General features: G+C 54.1%; 1 protein-coding gene across 13 annotated transcripts in view; it reads left to right on the forward strand.

Annotated features, from left to right (window-relative positions):
- The window catches only part of TECTA (tectorin alpha), a 38,272-nt gene that overhangs the window by 11,913 nt on the left and 6,624 nt on the right, over nt 1–19,735 (forward strand). For 8 of the 13 annotated variants that reach the window (XR_013923972.1, XM_080366393.1, XM_080366395.1 and 5 more), the window contains 18 exons: nt 3,012–3,149; nt 3,696–3,861; nt 6,269–6,681; nt 6,976–7,546; nt 8,102–8,694; nt 9,167–9,740; nt 10,902–11,512; nt 11,833–12,394; nt 13,751–13,950; nt 14,860–15,243; nt 15,845–16,131; nt 16,223–16,503; nt 16,670–16,780; nt 17,107–17,309; nt 18,016–18,179; nt 18,334–18,582; nt 19,097–19,259; nt 19,544–19,631. Coding sequence is in view for 10 of the 13 variants with exons in the window: in XM_080366393.1 (XP_080222519.1) it covers nt 3,012–3,149; nt 3,696–3,861; nt 6,269–6,681; nt 6,976–7,546; nt 8,102–8,694; nt 9,167–9,740; nt 10,902–11,512; nt 11,833–12,394; nt 13,751–13,950; nt 14,860–15,243; nt 15,845–16,131; nt 16,223–16,503; nt 16,670–16,780; nt 17,107–17,309; nt 18,016–18,179; nt 18,334–18,582; nt 19,097–19,259; nt 19,544–19,631 (5,758 nt within the window). In the remaining 3 variants the exon portion in view is untranslated. The other 5 variants (XM_080366390.1, XM_080366391.1, XR_013923973.1 and 2 more) reach the window with 4 other exon arrangements.

Genomic DNA, 19,735 nt, shown 5'->3' on the forward strand with positions numbered 1-19,735 from the left:
CTTCTCTCCCCACCGCTCATGTCCACCCAAGATTCAGTGCAAGTCTGCTCCGTTTTTACACCTCAAGCTCACCTTGTGAGGCCACGGCAGCTTTGAAACAAAGCTAAGGTTGTTACTTGCTCCTTGCTTCTGCAAGAAGGGAGGGCTGCTCCAGCAGAAAATGAGCAGAAATCTGCAGTAAATTAAGTTTTGGAAGTAATCCACTCTCTGAGGAGTTGGAGACAAGAAAGACAAAATGGGAGTTTTAATTTGTATTTATTTGGCAAAAGAACCTGTTCCTTTCAAATTGTGATGGCTTTTTCTGTGGCAGAGGCTGAAACACTCTCTGCAGCACGCATCCAAGAGGGCGGTGAAGGCATCTCATAGAAAAGGGTTGAACAGTTGCTCTGAAATCCTGTGTGGACATTGAGATACAAAGGGGAAAACCAAGGGGAATATTGACAGCATTTCTGTGATGACAGCTGATCTGCCTGCACGGAGAGACTGATCCAGGCTGACCAGAGAGTCATGCTAGTGACTCTGCCACGGTAGCTCCATTTCCATAAATGTGTGAGTCATATCTCAGAGGATGGAGATGGCAGTGTGATGTTTTTCAGAGCATGAGCAGCTTTTAAATATTTGGTTAATATGTGAGCTGTGACTGCGGCTGATGTTGGTAGGTCCATGCCGGGGTCGCTCATGCATTGCTGGTAGGGCCCATGCAGCTCGGAGCACGGGAAACAAGTGAGGGATCCCTGCTAGATGTTTGAGGAAAGGCTTGTTTAGGATTAGGCTGTGTACTGTGAGTGCCAAAATCTGGCTTCTTCTGTCTCGAGGAGTTGGCTCTGATAAACAGTTCAGCTCTTTTCCATTTGTTAGAGAGGTTTGAGATTTAATGCATATTTTTTGCCAGTCCTGGCAGCACTTGCAGGAAGAAAAATACATATATATATATATTTGCAGACAGCAAGCAATATAGAGATTCGTGTATTGCCTGAAGAATTACATTTGCAACACAATGCAATTTATTTTGTTATAGAGCAGCCTTCCTGTTCAATAGCGGCCAGGGCTCCAGGTTGGCACGCAGAACAGCACGACGCAACTTAAGCAAGAAATTCATCGCAATGCAGAAAAGCTGCAGAAATATGTTGTGAATGTGGCCTGTGGTTACTGTCCCTCAATGACACCCAAGCAAACAGGTTCAGTTTCTGAAAGCCTTGTTAGACAGCTAGGGTGCTTGATGCATGTTTGGCCGTGAGCACCAAACAAGGAGATGTTTGGGGTTCGTGTAAGTGCTCTAACGAGGAGTGCCAACCGTCTTACACCTCCTGGTACCGGCTCAGCTCCTGCCACCCTCCAAGAAGCAGCTGGCCGGAGCGGGCTTTGTTGCTCCATCGAAGAGCTGTTGTTGCACTATCAAAGTGAAATTGTCTTTATGTGTTAGTGCCTTCTGATCTCATGGCCATGGGAAAAGACTTGGCAAAGATGAGCAAGTGTGTCAAGGTGGTGAAGAGGAAACCAGATGTAGGAGGCAGAATCCCAGGGAAAGGATGGATGCAGGAGTGGAAATGGTGCTTTCCCATTAGCTAGCTCTCCCACTTGCCCTGGTGTGAACTGTGCCTTTTGCAGCTCCTGTGAGGCAGCTCTGCCCCCATCTCTCACTCTCCCTGACAGCTCATGCAGGCTGCCTCACCTCCGTTTCCAAGATTTCTCATGGCAGACTAATATGCCTTGGAGGTGACATCCCTGGTGGCTTGCAAGTAGTGAGTGCAGCCCTGGGGTTGCCTCAATCTTCTGGAGTGTGTGCTCACCTCGGTGCCAATAATCAAACTAGTGGGTTTGCTGTAAGGGAATGTAAAGTGGTGCAAAGTGATCTCCAGCCCCTCGGTTCTGGCATCTTCCCTTCCTCCAGCAGCATGTGTGCCCTGTTGTTAATGTGGAGCAGCGCAGCTGCAGTTCTCTCTCTCCACTTGCAGTTCTCAGGGGCTGCTGGCAGGGTAAGCCCTAACACTTCCTAGCATGAGATGGTTCAATCGATGTGCTTTCCATATCGCCTGGTAATTGTTTCTGTGGCTGTAGTTTCCTTCACAGTTTGCAGTGCCCAGGTAGCTGGGACTCCTAATATTCCCCTTGAATAATTAAAAAGGGGGCAGCCCATACTTTGTCCCCTACTAAAATCCTGCTCGCTCAGAGGCAGGAGGAGCAGTTGTTCACTGTGACATGGTCCTGGCACAGAGCAGTCTAGGATGGGCAGGGATGGGAAGGACAGGAAAACATAGAAACCTGAAAGAAGCGATGGGCTTTTAGTTCCCAGTGATGACCTCTGCTGCTGGATCTGCATGGGTAGAGGGGATATCTCAAGGGGACAGGCCCCTTCTGTCTTTCTGTGCAACCATGAAGGGAAGAGCTCAGGGCTATGCCACCCTCGCCAGCTGACAAAGCTCGCCCTTGCCGCCCGGGGCCCAGGCTGGCAGTTGTGTGAATGTACCCGGAGTTTGGGGGGCTGGAAATGCAGAGTCATTTCAAGTGAAAGGAAGAACACGAGCAGCAGATTTAGCAGGTAGCAATGGGATTTGGCAGCCAAGCAAAGAGCATAATATACATGGCTGACTTGGATGTAATCCACCGTTAACAGTATTGTAGGGTACGAATGTGGAAGGGAACCGGGTAAGACAATGCAGCGAGGAATAAAGCTAAGATAGGGTAATGGAAGGTAACAAACAGGTCGTAACGATCCGAATCCTGCCGATTGCTTTTTCCCTGTGAGCTTGTTCTCATGCTGCCATCTATTGGTGCCAGATCAGATTGGAGATGGTCTTCTCATCCTCACAGGTGGAGGTGGTGGTGGGGATGGGGGCTGGTGGAGTTGTGGCGGTGGGTGTGAGCCCATCTCAGGTCTCATTCGGCTTCTGCCGCTCTTCACTGGGAGGCTCCTGCATCTCACTGGGCCAGAGGCGAACATGACAGAAGGGCAGGCAAGCAGCGTGGGAAAAGCAGTGTCACCTTGTGAATGTGCTCATGGTTTTCAACAGGTAAACACTTTCCAAGCTGTCCTAATCACAGACGGAGTGTCATCTTTTGCCATATTTAACTACCATGAAATCAGCTGGACCACAGGGACAGCCAGCGGAGGGGACCCCCTAACTGGTCTTGGTGGGGTGATGGCCCAGGTGAGGCTCTTGTTCCCATATCCCCATCTCTGTTGAGCTCTCAGATGGCTGCCTGTAGCTTTCCCAGTGTATCCATGCTCACTTACGCCACTCGGTCCCTCAACATCCCCAGCACTGGACTTGTAAGCCCACTGCAGGGCACAGTGGGACAAGCGCTCCAAAATTTGATGTCAGCAGCCTTGCCACAGCCAGTCCATCTGCCTGAGGGGGGTGAGGTTCCCTGCGTAAGGGGAGCCTCCCTCTGTCTCCTCCTTACTTTATCTTGGCCATGCAATACATATACCCATAGATCTCAATGTATGTACGTACATATATATGTATATATATGTACATAAATCTGTAAATATACTTCCATACTGCTTGTAGTACTTGTTGAGCTTTTCACTGATATCCAAACTACCTAAAAACTGAAATCCCTGAAAAGAGACTTTAAAATTAAAGAAGATACACTCAGGAGTTACTGTGGGGGACAGAGAAGCACAGAAATACAGCACTGCTTTCCTGTAGCAAAGTTGTGTGGTGAAATTTGCTCTCTCTGTCTTTTAGGCTGGCTTCAATGGTGGAAATGTCACCAACTTCTTTAGCATCCCAGGCTCCAGAACTCCTGACATTGTCAATATTGAAGAAACAACCAATGTTAATGTTCCAGGGCGCTGGGCTTTCAAAATAGATGGCAGGGAAATAGATCCAGCCAATGGTTGCAGCCTGAGAGGTAAGGGGGAAATGGCATTGCTTTTGTTCAAGTTTTGGGGTGCAGCGTAGCAAAAGGTAACACTGTGGGGATGCTGGTGGAGAGCTGCCCGTCTGCTCTGGGCTGCTGAGTGATTTGTGGTTTTGCCAAGGCATCCCCTTGAACTGCAGCTGCAGGGACAGAAACATGCGAGCAGGGATGGGGTCCCATGCACATCTCCAAGTTGCTGCATGCCGTGCAAAGTCATCACTCGACTTCCAGCAATAGTCATCAGTCTGCCCACAGCAAAAGGCTAATGCCTTGAAGAGTGGACAGAGAGCTTTGTCATTTGTGTCAGCATGGCCACGTCTTGTTTGATGGGAGAACATCCTCGGCAGTGTATGTGAAGGAGCCATTGTCAGCCGTTATTTGGCCTTTGTCTTGGCTGGCATGGCCTGGGTGTTGGCACACTCACAGCTGGCCAGACCCAGCACACAAGGTGTGTTTGCAGCAAATTCTCAGTGAGGATGAGACCTGACTTGGTAGCTCTGAGAAAACTGAGAAGGGTCCATAAATACTTGAAAGTCTTCTGTGTTCTCAGTGTTGCTTTCAACCACCAGTGAACAAAAATGTCATAGGTGCTAGTTTCTTTTTTTTTTTTTTCCTTTCCTGGGATTTTGGTACCTTGGTGTTGCTGTAAGCCTCCATTTCTTTAGCCCAGAAGGAGAACCCTAACCCAAAGTCAATCTCAATTCTTTTTCTGTGATGCTGATGGTGGCAATGGGAAAGACTTGGGGACAGCAACTTCCTCTTGCTCCCAGAGTAGGAAAGCTGATGGTGTGGTCCCATTCCCCTTGTTTCTGCAGGAGGAATAGCAGATTTTCTGGGCAGGACAAATGCCACGTCCCTGCACTAGTTACAGTGTCTGTGCAGGTGTCACTGACAGCGTGGGCATATAAAATTATTAATAGATGCAACAGCGACTGTGCCTGGATTCTGCTGTAGAGAGATTATTGCATTGCCATTTGACAAATAAAACTGTCAGGAGCCTCCACTGTGCTCCAGGGGTCTTTCTAGCAAGAGAGGATCGTCACTTGCTGACGGACACTGGAGATGTCACCATGCGGTGAGGCATGCGGCTTCTTTATGTCCTGGTTTAGGACTTTACCAAAGAAGGCCCATGAGACTCCGAGGCTCTTGTAGCCTCAGCGAAGCTTTCAGGTCCTACTGCTCCAGCCACTTTGGCTACTGACCCCAGGGAGAAAGGCTGGACTTTGCAAAGGGGCTGACAGCCAGTCTCAGCTTTGCATATGACAAGGGCAGTGTGGCTAGATCCTGCCACTGGATCTGCGTTTCATGGTGGACAGCCAGTTGCCCGCCATGGGAGGAGAGATGCAGCACAAGGCACTGGAGGCTCACCACACCTAATGGCACTCATTTGCTCAAATCCCCCTCACCAGGACAGGTGGTGTGGGAGCCCTCACTAGTGGGTCTTGCTAAGAGGAGATGTTGTTGCAGGGAAGCAGAAAATAGCTTTTTTTGTAGGAGGCAGGGAAGAGAACAAAAAGTTTAGGAGAGGTAAATTCAGGCAGCGCACACGGCGGAAGCCACGCGCATGAGAAGTGTGAAAGATGGCCATATGGAGGAGAGGGAAACTCTCACGGGTATTTGCCACCCTTGTTCTCCCATCTTCTCTCTGCCTCTCACGTCTCTCACCAGGCAAACCTGCCTCCCTTTATAGTACCGCCGTGTAACAAGTCTGCTCAGTCTATTGCTGTGTGATCACTCTTCGTTTTCCATCGTCACTGGTGTATGGTGTGGAAGTTACTTATCAACAGCTCTTTGGTTTCATAACTACTATGAGCACTTTCTGAATGGGAGTGAATTGCTTCTGGGCCACTGATGGCAGAGTCATTCTTCAACCGGCAAATATGAATGGAGGAATTATGGAGATGGCAACAAAGACGAAGGACTGCACAAGTACAGCAACAATGCTGGAAATGACCTCCAAAAGCCATGACCTTTACCAGTGGAGTTTCCCTTTAAGAAAACCGCAAAAATGGCTCTTGTGTACTGAGATACTGAAGCAAAACATGGGTGGTGGGTGTCCGAAATGGAAGGAATAGCCTTCAAGTTAGCCAGCCTGCACAGTGCAGCACTGACCCTGGATTCGTGGCAGTGCTCACACCATCCCAGGGACTTGTGGCATGGGTAGGACTTGAAGGGGACACACTGTACATTGAAAACGAAGCTTGTGATTGCAGTGCTTTGCTGAGTGGCTCTTGCCGGGAGTCTGAGCAAAGAAGGCGGCCGAGAAGCCTCGTATCAGGTGGCAGTCTCAGTCACAGGGCCAGCAGACCCCTCCAAGGACTGATGTGGTGCAGTTAATGCATGTTTCTCTGTTTAGAGAAGTGACGTAGCATGGGTTTTTCTCTTTCTGTCTTTCTAGGACAGTTTCTCCGTCAAGGGGAGATCTTCTGGGACAATGCCAACTGCACCACCAAGTGCCGCTGCCTGGATTTCAACAATGAGATCTTCTGCCAGGAGGTGGCTTGTGGCCCCTTTGAAGCGTGCGAGCTGAAGACCAAGTTCTTCCAGTGCGTGCCGGTGGAAAGCAGCACCTGCGTGGTGTTTGGAGATCCACATTACCACACCTTCGATGGCTTCCTCTTTCACTTCCAGGGTTCCTGCTCCTACCTCCTTGCCAGGCAGTGCTGGCCAGACTCCCAGCTGCCCTACTTCAACGTGGAGGCCAAGAATGAAAACCGAGGCGGCTCCTCCGTCTCCTGGCTGAGGGATATTTTTGTGGAGGTCTACTCACACAAGATTGTCCTCCCTAAGGGCAGCTTTGGGAAAGCAAAGGTAAGAGCCCTACTGAAAGGGGAAAACTTGCTGGGTAGAATCCTCTGAGGTTGTGGCTGCAATGGCAGCCTGGAGAGCGTGAGATGGCACTTCTGGGCTCCAGGTGTCCCTCAGGGAATGGGCACAGGTAACAGGCATGGAGGAAAATGCCTGTGGCTTACCAATGGCTGTCCTTCTGTGCATGTCCCTAATGCTAAGACCCCATAACAGGGATGTACAGCTCCTGTCTGTGTCCTGGTATGACTCCTCTGCTATTTCATGTGCCAGGTCATTCATCTGGTGTTGTTCCCACAGGTGGATGACTTGGTGGTGTCCCTACCCATCTCTCTGGAACTGGGCACAATAAAAGTCTACCAAAGTGGCTTATCTACAGCCCTGGAGACTGACTTTGGCCTGCTGGTGACCTACGATGGACAACACTATGCCTCCATCTCTGTTCCGGGCACGTACATCAATGCCACATGCGGTCTGTGTGGGAATTACAATAAGGACCCCGAGGACGATACCCTCCGCTCAGACGGGAGTTTGGCCGTGTCCGTGCCGGACCTGGGCGAGAGCTGGCGAGTGCCGCACCCTGAGCGAAAATGCTCAGCTGGCTGCTGGGACAACTGCAGCCTCTGCGACACTGCCACCGAGTCTCTCTATTTCACCTCCGAATACTGTGGTTTCATCAACAAGAGCAGTGGGCCGCTGTGGGAGTGCAGTGCCGTTGTGGACCCCACTGCCTTCGTCCACAGCTGTGTCTATGACCTCTGCAGCAAACGGGATAATGGCACCAGCCTGTGCCAAGCCATCCAGGCATACGCCGCAGTGTGCCAGGCCCTGGGCATCTCGGTGGGAGAGTGGCGCACCCAGACGGGATGCAGTAAGTGTTCACATGTGTGTGCTGGCAGCCTTCCCCTCTGGAAGGGGAGCGATTTCAGGGGTCTGCCCATGTGTCCAGCAGTGCATGAGATGAGGGGGCAGAAATCCAGGGGAGGGAGTTGTCCAAGGCAATGGAGTTGGGCAGGAGCCGATCAGTCCCTCCTCTCTGCGGCATCAGACTCTTGTGCCAGCAAAAGGATGGCACAAATCAGGCATGAGGCATGAGCTCCACATTGCTCTGCAGATGGTTAGCCACCACAATGAGAGATGGAGGCTGGACCGGAATGGGGACTGGCCAGCAGCATGCTTCTCGGCCCGCCCTCCTTGCTTGTGGCATTAAATAGCTGTGGGTGGCTCTGGGACTGTTTTGGAGAAGCATGAGAGGAATGGCCAGGGAGGTGCTGGAAGGAAACGCAGGCACCAATTCTACCATCAAGTGAGGCTCCCAGGTCACTTTGTGTTGTCTCTGTTATAGGTCAATGGGAAAGAGGCAACTGGCCCTGAACCATGGCGTAATACAGTCCTCCTGTTGTTTGTCTCCCCTCTGCTCCCACAGTGACAGCCGTGCAGTGCCCAGAGCTCAGCCACTACTCGGTGTGTGCCAGCAGCTGCCCCGCCACATGTTCGGACCTCACGGCCCCGCTTGCCTGCACATCCCCATGCATCGAGGGCTGCGAGTGCAACGAGGGCCATGTCCTCAGCATGGACCGCTGCGTCCCTGTCCAGAAGTGCGGCTGCGATGTGGATGGCCGGTACTATGCCATCGGGGAGTCTTTCTGGGCAGTAGCAGACTGCACGGTGGAGTGCCAGTGTGAGGATGGCGGGGAGGCCAGGTGCTTTAATACCACCTGTCCCGAAGGAGAGGTCTGCTCCATTGAGAATGGCTACCGGGGCTGCTACCCCAAGCGAGAGAGCCTGTGTTTGGTGGGGCAGAACCAGGTGCTGCAGACATTTGATGGTGTCACCTTCCCCTATCCACTGGAGCACTCCTACACGCTGCTCAAAACCTGTCCAGAGAGACCAGACTTCATCGAGGTGGACATCAGCCAAAAGAAACCCGGATCCGCTCCCAATGGACCACGTGTCGTGCGGATCCAGGCAGTTGGCCAAGAGGTGAAGATTGGAGGCACCAGCCTGTCAGAGATCAAGGTAAAGGTGCTTCCATCAGGGCGGCCCACCCCAGGGCTGCGGTGGGAGGTGGTGGCTGGTGGTGTGATCCAGTGTCACTTTGGAGAAGGGCTCGTGGGTCTGTGGCTCTGAATCATTCCTCCAGGTCAGGGCCTCAGGCACCCTGGTGGCACTCGCAGGCAGCCTGCGTGGGCCATTGCTGTGTGGAGGCCCTTTAGGTACCTGCGAAGAGAGAGTCAGCTCTGGAGGCTTTCCTGACATTGTGGTTGTCTCCCATAACTTGTTTTTCCCCTGGAAAGACAACCTCGATGGGGCAAAAAGCAAGGAAATAGCTGTATGCCTTCAGTCAAAGGAGGCTCTGGGCCTTGGAGGGTGGGTCTGGGTCAGGGAGTGTTTAGCGTACCCAGCGCAGTGCGACCAGCAGCTGGGAACGATCATTCAAAGTTGTGTCACCCTCCCTGAAGCATCTTGATCTGCTTGTTACTGAATGTAGGTGAATGGTTATGATGTGGAGCTGCCCTATTTCCACCCTTCTGGCCGCCTGGAAATTTACCGTAGTGACAACGGCACCATGATGGAGTTGGAGGGGCTCCTGGCTATCGGCTACTATGACTCAGGCCTCCTAGAGATCCGCCTCTCCACCACCTACTTCAACTGCACTGGGGGCCTGTGTGGCTTTTTCAATGGCAACGCCAGTGATGAGTTCTGCTTGCCCAAAGGCAAGTGTACGGACAACCTGGAGCTCTTCCTGGAGAGCTGGACCACGTTTGATGAGATCTGCAATGGGGAGTGCGGGGACCTCCTCAAGGCTTGCAATAATGACTCAGAGCTGCTGAAGTCGTACAGGAGCCGCTCCAACTGCGGCATCATCAACGACCCCACCAACAGCTCCTTCCTGGAGTGCCACAGCGTGGTCAATGTCTCAGCCTACTACAGGACGTGCCTCTTCCGTCTGTGCCATAGTGGGGGCAACTTGTCGGAGCTGTGTGACTCGGTGGCACGCTATGCCAGTGCCTGCAAGAATGCCGAGGTGGACATTGGCCAGTGGAGGAGCCACAGCTTTTGTCGTGAGTCTGCCAAAGTTTTTAAGTACATGGGAGTACATGGAGAAGGGGACATTAGACACCATTGCCCTCAGGCAAAGTCTTTTTGTTGGGAGCTTGTGGGTGTACAGAGGTAGAGTGGCTTTTCTTATGGGATGCCCAAAATTATGGGCTCTCTTCCCCACCATCTCCTCTCTCGTCTCCAGTAGGTACCCCTTACCCACAGGGCGCTCCTCTGTGGTGGAGCTGGAATGCACTCAATAGCAGAAGGGCTCCTTGGGAGGGAGGCCCTGACCCAACAGCACTAACGGCAGCATTAGATGTTCAAGGTCATATGAAGAGGTAGGGGCAGAGGTACCTAAACGCTGGCAGTCTGGGGCAGTTTTCCTACTCTCTTCTCTACTGGTCAACCTAAGGTCAGCTTTGCCATTGGAAGAGCTATGCCCAGTAGAGCCTTCTACCATGAGCAGAGCCAGCACGTATGAAGCGTGCTACTGGGTAGCATACAGAAGGGAAAGGGGAACTGTGGTAGGAATGCAGCGTCTCATGAGCCCGAAGGCCAGGCAGCGCTGCTGCGTGTACTGACAGTAGTTTCTAGCCAGCAGAGACAGATTTCCCAGTGAAGTGATTTCAGGGTGGCATTTCAGGAGGCATGAGAAGTTTTATGATGCAGTGTAGGAGCATTCCAGAGCTGCAGATGGTTCTTACAGTGCTATACACCACCACCAGAGGATAGTTTGAATAACGCTTGATTTTAGCTGTCACTGTAAACTTGCCGTTGATGGGAAAACTTTCATAGTTCAGAAATGAATGTGAAAAATGCCCAGCGTGGAAGTACATGGTGGGGAGGCAGCCCCCATCTCCACCACAGAGGTTTGAGGGAGGCATCCGTTCAGGAGCCCTGGCCTTGTACCCTCCAAAAGAGCAGAAGAAGGTGTTGCTCAGCATGTGGCAGGACAGGGCTGTGATGTGAGGAGGGTGATGGCTGGGAGGAGAAGGGGTTGCAAAGGGGAGGGGAAGAGCCAGTGGGTGGCAAGGTGCTGGGACCATTTCCCCTCTTGCTTTTTGTTCCCCTGAATCAGCCACCACTCTCCCCATTCCCACCTTTTGCCTGTTTCCCCACCCGGTGCTGCCCTGGGGCTGCTGGAGCTAGGAGCTCACGTTCCATGTTTGTCGGCCCCGCAGCTCTCATCTGCCCGGAGAACAGCCATTTTGAGGAGTGCATGAGCTGCGTGGAGACCTGCGAGACCCTGGCCACCGGCCCTGTCTGCGCCGACACCTGTGCAGAGGGCTGCCAGTGCAATGAGGGCTTTGCTCTCCGTGGCACCCGCTGCGTTCCCCGCAGTGAGTGCGGCTGCAATTTCGAGGGGCGCCAGCTGGCCACCAACCAGACCTTTTGGATGGACATCGCCTGCCACTTCCTCTGCTACTGCAATGGCTCCGACAACAGCGTGTATTGTGAGAATGTCTCCTGCAAGGATGATGAGTACTGCCTGGAGGAGAACGGCCTTTACTACTGTCATGTCCGCACTGATGCCTCCTGCATCATCTCCGGCTATGGGCACTACCTGACTTTTGATGGCTACTCTTTCGACTTCCAGAGCAGCTGCGCATTGGTCCTGTGCACCACGATCGCCCGACCGAGGGCAGAGCGCTCCGACACTTTCCCAGCGTTCACTGTTACAGCCAAGAATGAGGATCGGGACACCTCTCTGGCCCTGTGGGTGAAACAAGTTGAAGTAGAGGTCTTCAATTACAACATTGTCATCCACCGTGCTTACAAATATACTGTGCTGGTGAGTGCAGGGCCACGAGAACTGTGGTTATTTTCCCCTGCTGTGGCTCCCAAATGCAGAGCGATTCTCTAGCCATGAGGCCTTAGGGCTTGCAAGATTTTCCGGGGGTCAGGAAGTGCATATGCTTGGGCTTGTCTGTAGGGTGCTGCCAGGCACAGTTTTTGGAGGGAGCTTCTGTTGTGGCTGCTTTGTTTTGGATGTAGAGGTGAGGTTAGTGAGGACCTTGCTCTGGGAGTGCCAAGCTGCCCTCATACGTGTCCTCTTGTGGCAGCTCTGATCATCATTCCTACTCATGATGCGTCGTGTTTCCTTCCCTGCAGATCAATGATGAGCGTCTCTACCTGCCCCTGAAGCTGGGCCAGGGCAAAGTGAACATCTTTGCCTTTGGCTTTCACATTGTGGTTGAGACCGACTTTGGGCTGAAGGTGGTGTACGATTGGAAGACCTTCCTCTCTGTCACCGTCCCACGCAGCTTCCAGAACCTGACCTACGGCCTCTGTGGCCGCTACAATGGCAACCCTGAGGATGATCTGACAGCAGCAGGCGGTGTGCCAGCTGCCAGCATCGCTGAATTTGTCCAGAGCTGGGCGAAGCGGGATGCATTCTGCCGTGTGGGCTGTGGTGACCGTTGCCCTGCTTGCGGGAAGGTGGAAGGCTTTTGGAAACCCCAACAGCTCTGCAGCCTCATCCCAAGCCAAAGCGGCGTCTTTGCTAAATGCCACAGCAAGATCAGCCCCAGCTTCTTCTACAAGAACTGCCTCTTTGACACCTGTGTTGATGGGGGAGCCATGCAAACAGCCTGCAGCTGGCTGCAGAATTACGCCAGCACATGCCAGACACAAGGCATTGCCATTACCGGCTGGAGGAACTTCACCTCATGCTGTAAGTGCCACCCTGCGTCAGGGTCCTTCTTCTCTAGAGGTGCTTTCTGGTGTTGCCCCTGTAGCTGTAGCACTTGCTGGAGCTCAGCCTGTAGAGAGGTAGCAGAGCACCATATGGAGCACCAGCAGGTGCCAGCTACGTGTGGACCATTGACCCAAAAATGTCCCGGGTCCCTGCAGTCAGCGCCTGGGGATGGCCCCGGGGGTCCCCTCTTTGCCTGCCAGATAAGGGGGCAGTCGACAGAGCGGCGAGGTAAAGTAGCACAGTGGGTGCACCCATAGCCACTGGCGAGCACACCAGACCAACCTATCTGCAGACTGGGGAAGGGGAGGCTGACAGCCGGGCAGCCGGTCCCTCCTACGCTTTCTGCGTGAGGCAGAGGTGTGGGATCAGGCCTGGGGTGCTACGCTCTCTTGGAGTTGTTACAAACTCTGTGCAGTATAGCAGGAGCAGGGATGGAAAGGGGGAATCCTCAAGTTCAGAAGGTGTCAGCCATCCCTCCATTGTTAAACAGGAATTATATTAGCCAGCTTCAAAGCCAGGAGTATGTGTTTGCTCTAATGAAGCCGCATGCTCTTGTCAATAAGATTATGATGCGATGTTCAATTAGACTCCTGAGGATGGGAGCCGCAAGCCTCTCTGGCAGCCAATCTATCTGGCAAATCAGATGGGAAGTAATTGTCTTTGCTAACAAGACTGAAAATTAAATTTATGTCATTCTTCCTTCTAACGAGTAAACCCATGGCTCAGAAGGCACTGCTGTCACAGAGCAGGGGTAGCAAGGCTGCTGACCAGCACCCCGCACACCAGATCTGAAATGGTCCCCAGAAGGGCATGGGGAGAAGTGGCCTCAGGCACCTTGCAGGCTTCACTCTCGAACAGCCCAGCAAAAAGAATGTGATTCTCCTGGAATGTGTCCCCACACAGAGAGCCTGGAGGCTCCGTATGCTGCCTGAAAGGCCCCAGGGCCAGCACAATATCCTTCCTACGGGGCAATATTAGTCTGCTCTCAGTGAGCAGGCTTGTTTGCGGGAGAGCAGAGAGCATGGGGAAAGGGGTCTCAGGGGAACTGGTGTGCAGCAGCTCAGAGAGAGTGGTGAGTAATGGAGAAGTGTTGCTCAGCTTGGACTAGGAAGCTGGCAAGTGGTGTAGGATGGAGGAATGGAGGGTGCCTTTTCCCTTCAGTTGTGTGCCCGGGAGCTCTGGGTCCCTCTCTGGGCAATGTGGTCCATGTTAACTATCTTCAGGGGAGTTAGCAGCCTGGGGACACCAGCAGCAGGGATTATGGCCCCATGCCGGGTTGGTTTTGTTCGGAGAGCTGATCTGTATCCATTCTGTCCGCTGGTGACATCGCAGCCGTCAGCTGTCCGCCCAACAGCCACTATGAGAGCTGCGTGTCCCTGTGCCAGCCCCGATGCGCTGCCATCCGGCTGAAGAGTGACTGCAGCCACTACTGCATGGAGGGATGCCAGTGTGACCCTGGGTACGTCCTCAACGGCAAGAGCTGCATCCTTCCCCACAACTGCGGCTGCTATTCCGATGGCAAATACTACGAGGTACGTTGCTCACATCCTTCTCTCAGGGCTTTCTGCCACCTTCTTCCTGGTATTTCTGGGCAGAGTCTTGTGACCTGAGCAGGGATAGCAGTCCGGCCAGGCCAGTACCACGTGTCATGCTGGGTCCGTTTGCTGGGCTTATAGCCTAAGTCAGAAAGAGCACTCTGCAGGGCTGGAGGGACAGGTCCTCTCCTTCATCAGCATCACGTGTGTCTGCCAGTCCATGGCCATGCTTGGGGATTGCTCTGAAGTGTAGTGGTTTTGCATCAAGCAGAAGCAGACAGAGGAGGGAGGAGAAAAGGGTGGTGACTGGGAAGACTGGCTTTGATGAGTGCCAAAGTCCAGCACTGTATGATCACATTGTTCCAGGTATTCCACACAAGACAGGTTTACTGTTTCACATGAAATACTTATTTGTAGCTATTGGATGTTACTTGGGAGTTTGATTCGGCAGGGTGTTGTACCGGTGGCATTGCTTGTATTGTAGTGGGTTGTATTTTGTGCTGGTAAAACTGTTTTGCACAAGGTGTCTTTGCCAAGCCCTGCACCCATAAGGGGCCAGTATTGGCGTACTGTCGTATGGGGACCCAAGCAGGATGGGGGGTGGCCAGCAGGGCTTGAGAAAGAGATCAAGGATCTATTTAGCACGCTGTGTATTTTGTGCGTGTACAAGAGGCAAGGGAGGTTGTGGTGTCAGTGGAAACATGCAGCTGCCTCCTGCCTGTGGGTAGCAGAGATGTTGCAAGGTAGGTGCAAGCTGCAAGCATGTTCTTTGCGCCTTTTCCTCTGTCCTTGTTGCCTGCTCTTGCTCACCACGTGGCAGAGGGGCATAAACCTTGGCCCAAGCGTCCGCAGAGGGTAGGGCAGGGGTTCCTGGCCCTGCTGGCTGGTGATGGGTCCCTCTTTCAGCCCAAGCAGCTCTTCTGGAATGGGGACTGCACCCGCCGGTGCCGCTGCTTCCGGCGCAACCTCATCCAGTGTGACCCACGGCACTGCAAGTCGGACGAGGAGTGCGCCCTGCGCAACGGCGTCCGTGGCTGCTTCAGCACCAGGAGCTCCTTCTGCCTGGCAGCAGGCGGCGGCGTCTTCCGCACCTTCGACGGGGCCTTCCTCCGCTTCCCTGCCAACTGTGCCTTCGTCCTCTCCACCATCTGCCAGAAGCTGCCTGACTTCTCCTTCCAGCTCATCATAAATTTTGACAAGTGGTCGTCGCCCAATCTCACTGTCATCTCCCCCGTGTACTTCTACATCAACGAGGAGCAGATTCTCATCACTGACAGGAATACTGTCAAGGTAAGGTCTCAACCAGCTCCCAGGCAGAGGAGATGGTGTCAGGGCTGCGCAACAGTCTCTGCGAGGGCCATGGAAGGTGCTGTCAGTGGCTTGCATCCCCACCCAGGCAGGTCTATGGGTGAAGGATGTCATCTGTTGGGCTTTGTGGAGGGATGCCATCCAGGACAAAAGGGCCAGCAGGAGTCGAGGCTGTCTGTAGCCTGGGGGTTTATAGTCGTGTACCCTTTCCCCTCGGTGGTACAGGCCAAGCTGTGCTTTTGAGCAGAGGGCAGGCTGTCGCTGTGGTGTTGCTCAGTCTCTGAAGGACACCGTCTGTGGCCTTTCCTGGTGAATGATGAGATCCAGGCTAGAGCCTCTACATGTGAGTAGGGTTCCCTCTGCGGCGCAGCTGCATTTACAGCAGGCATTTAAGGGAGGTGGTATGCTCAGAGCAATCCATCAGGCTGGAAGGAGGAGGGTATGCCGGTTCCGGCCAAATACAAGGTGGTGTGTTTTCACGGCTGGGATAGTGGGAGGCAGTCATGGAACTGTTTGCGGACGGCTCACGCTTGCGTCCATAGGCAGAGGAGGGATGTCAGCCTCATGTCCCCTCCTGCGCCAGGTGAACGGCAGCCACGTAAGCATCCCCTTTGTCACGGGGCTTTCCACAAAGATCTTCAGCCAGGAGGGTTTCCTGGTCATTGACTCCAGCCCCGACATCCAGATCCGCTACAATGGCTTCAATGTCATCAAAATTGTCATTGGGGAGCGGCTGCAAAACAAGGTGTGCGGCCTCTGCGGCAACTTCAATGGCGACCAGACAGATGACTATGCAACGCTGCGGGGGAAGCCGGCGGTCAGCAGTGTGGTGCTGGCGCAGAGCTGGAAGACCAATGGCATGCAGAAGAGGTGAGCGGTTGGACAGCCCTTCCCTGCTGGGCGGGAGTGGGGGTGGGGCCAGCTGTGATGGGAGCCCCCGCGACATGTCCGGTGCCCACAGCTGCAACGAGCTGCAGTACTCACAGTACGCCGCTTCCTGCGACAACGTCCAGATCCAGGAGCTGCAGAGCGACAGCTACTGCCTGAAGTTGACAGACATGAAAGGCTTCTTCCAGCCCTGCTACGGCCTCCTGGACCCCCTGCCCTTTTACGAGTCCTGCTTTCTGGATGGCTGCTACAATCACAAGAAGGTCCAGCTGTGTGGCTCACTGGCTGCCTATGGCGAGGCCTGCCGCACCTTCGGCATCCTGGGCACTGAGTGGATCGAGAAGGAGAATTGCTGTAAGAGAGCTGGGGGCTGTCCAGGTCAAGGGGAGCTGTGTCTCGCCGGGACCGGATCCAGTGGGAGAGGGACCACTGGGGTGGGAGTGGCCCATGACAGTCAGAGGCACCCACCCCATGGTCCGAGGGTAAAGATCGTGTTTGTGCTCCGTCTTGTGCTGTTTAGCAGGAGTGGTGGAAGATCCCTGCGTGGGCGCTGACTGCCCCAACCGCAGCTGCGAGCTGGACAACGGCGGGGAGCTGTGTGGGTGCATCGAGCCACCACCCTATGGGAACAGTGAGTCTTTGGTCCTGGCACCAAGCGGCATGGGCACATGTTAGTCTGTCATACCACTGGAGCTCGGGGAAGGAGGTGCCAAGGGCTGGGACCTCAACTGAGATGGGGTTTCACGACTGTGTGCGGTTCAGGACAGGAGCAGGTTTTCTGGAGTGCATGTTATAGGCATCTGTGGCTTGGGAGCACTTTGAGCAGTAGGGATGTCGGGTGGGCAGGGTATGCTGCAGGAGATGATTCCAGCCCATTTCTGCTGCTGGGGAGGGGAGCCGGCAGCCTGGGCCTGTGGTGCCATTTGTGGTGACCTGACGCTGTTCTGTCTTCTCTAGCCACCCATGACATCATTGATGCAGAGGTGACCTGCAAAGCTGCCCAAATGGAGGTGTCCATTTCCAAGTGCAAGCTGTTCCAGCTGGGCTTTGAGCGCGAGGGGGTGCGGGTCAATGACCGTCACTGCCCCGGCATCGAAGGGGAGGACTTCATCTCTTTCCAGATCAACAACACCAAAGGCAACTGTGGCAATGTGGTGCAGGTGAGCTGGGCCCAGGGTACACGGGGCTGGGAGTGGAGGCCAGGCTGTTCGTCTTGAGTGTCTTCTCATTCATGCGAACTTGAGGGTGGAGGAGGCAGGGGGAGTGTGCCTTTGGCAGGCAGCATGATGGAGTGACAGGGACCCAAGAATCAGCTGGTACCTGGGACATGCACATAGCTCTGACTGTCAACTGGGGCACCTTCCACTTGGGCAGTAGGTCATGGATGGGCTTTGTAGTGTGCATGGTCATTCAGTGCAGTGGACACCTTCACCTTACTGACTGGCATCCCAGTCCAGAGATGCAGGAGGAGACAGAGGAATAGTTGGGAGGCTGAGAGCAGTCTGTGTATTCTGAGCTGTTACGTGTGCAAGGAACTTGTTGGCATGGGGGACATTGAGGCTTCATGCCAGCCAACAGTCCTTCTCCACAGCAGCCTGCTCAACACTGGGGTAAGGGCAGGGTTGTGCATCAGTGCAAGCAATGCTCAGGAGGTGCTTTCATGGGGTGGGGGCTGGGGAAAACAGAGGCGAGTCTTGTAGAGTAAGCCTAGCGGTTCCTGGCCCTGCCATACTGCCCCCTTTCTGGTCAAAGGCAGCAGAGGCAGCAGCGCCCTCAGTGTCACGCAGCTTGTTTAGGGGCCAAGGTGTAAGGAGCAGGGGAATACAGACGGCCGGTCTCGAGCAACACACTGTGTCCCTTCTGCAGTCGAACAGCACACACATAGTGTACAAGAACACGGTGTGGATTGAGAGTGCAAACAACACAGGCAACATCATCACCCGGGACCGGACCATCAACGTGGAGTTTTCCTGTGCCTACGAGCTGGACATCAAGATCTCCCTGGATTCAGTCGTGCGGCCAATGCTCAGGTAGGAACCAGGACGAGCTGCGCAGCCTCTCCCATCACATGGGCTCAGGAGCGCATGGGCGGAGGGTGAGGTGGTGAGGGTCTGAAACAAGGTGCTGAGCTGTGGGTTTGGAGCCTTTCCTCTGTCTGAGCCATTATGTTTTTGTCATCATTAGCGTGATTAACCTGACGGTGCCGACGCAGGAAGGGAGCTTCACGACCAAGATGGCCCTGTACAAGAACTCATCCTACAAGCACCCTTACCGGCAGGGCGAGGTGGTGCTCACCACCCGAGATGTGCTCTACGTGGGGGTCTTTGTGGTCGGGGCTGATTCCAACCACTTGATCCTGATGCTGAACAAGTGCTATGCGACACCCTCACGGGACAGCAACGACAAGCTGCGCTACTTCATCATCGAGGGAGGGTGAGCGACCACAGGGCCAGGTGGCCCAGCATGCCCTGTTGGTTTTCATCTGTTCAGGAGGGTGCTGGAAGGGGTGATGGCATCAGTTGGAGGGGGGAGCCTTTTGGTCAATGAGACAGTTGACCAAGATCTGGAAAGGGTGGGGAACAGAGTAGCTTGCGTTAGTGCAGGAGTCAGTTCACTTAGCACAGAGGTAGTCAGTGGCCCCACATGTGACAAAGTCCCAGCTGTGGAGAGAAGTGGCCTTCCTCACGTCACTGGTGCCATGGGTGTTGGGGCATCTGTAGGAGACAGGGGTATTTTGGGAAGCAGGAGTACAACAAAGTCAGAAGTGCCAGAGAAAGGTCGTGCTACAGAGGCAGGGCACGATGCCCTTGTCAGAGGAGGCGGGCACAGTCGGATCTAAGTGTGCCACGTTGGGGTGAGGGGCTTTATGGGGATGGGGTGAGTGGCACCCCTCAAGGGAGGGTCCCAGTTATGGGAGGGCCAGGCCAAGCATCTGTGCCTTGTGCAGGTGCCAAAACATGAAGGACAACACCATCGGCATAGAGGAGAACGGGGTGTCATTGACATGTCGTTTCCACGTCACCGTCTTCAAGTTCATCGGGGATTATGATGAAGTTCACCTCCACTGCGCCGTCTCGCTCTGCGATTCAGAGAAATACTCCTGCAAAATAGTAAGTGGGACAAGTGCTGAGGGATGGGTCGCTCGCTTTGCAGGGCTCTGGCAGAGGGCGGCGAGCCCGGATGACCCAGCATCAGAGAGGCAGCCGGAGATGTAGCCCTAGGGGTGAGGCCAGGAGGGTCTCATGTCCCTCTAGGCACTGGGAGGAGAGCCCCGCCACGGGCAGATCGCCTTGGGACCCGTGCTCTCTGAGCCTGGTCACAGGGCTCCTTCGGGAGCTGGAGGGGGCCCAGGCAGGGGCCAAGAGTGATGGAGGCGGCATTTATCCCCGCGTAGAACTGCCCTCAGCACACGAGGATGGCCAGCGCGTTTGCTGAGGAGCCCAAGGAGCAGATCATCTCAGTGGGGCCTATTAGGAGGAAGCGTAAGTGTGTGTGACCCCAGGAAAGGCTGCGGGGGTTTGTCTGCCATGTGGGTCAGGCCCGGTGGTGTGCTGTGGGGCAGTGGCTGGGTGCGGCAGGATCCTGG

Source organism: Falco punctatus (assembly GCF_963210335.1).
Source record: "Falco punctatus genome assembly, chromosome: 16".
NCBI lineage: Eukaryota > Metazoa > Chordata > Aves > Falconiformes > Falconidae > Falco > Falco punctatus.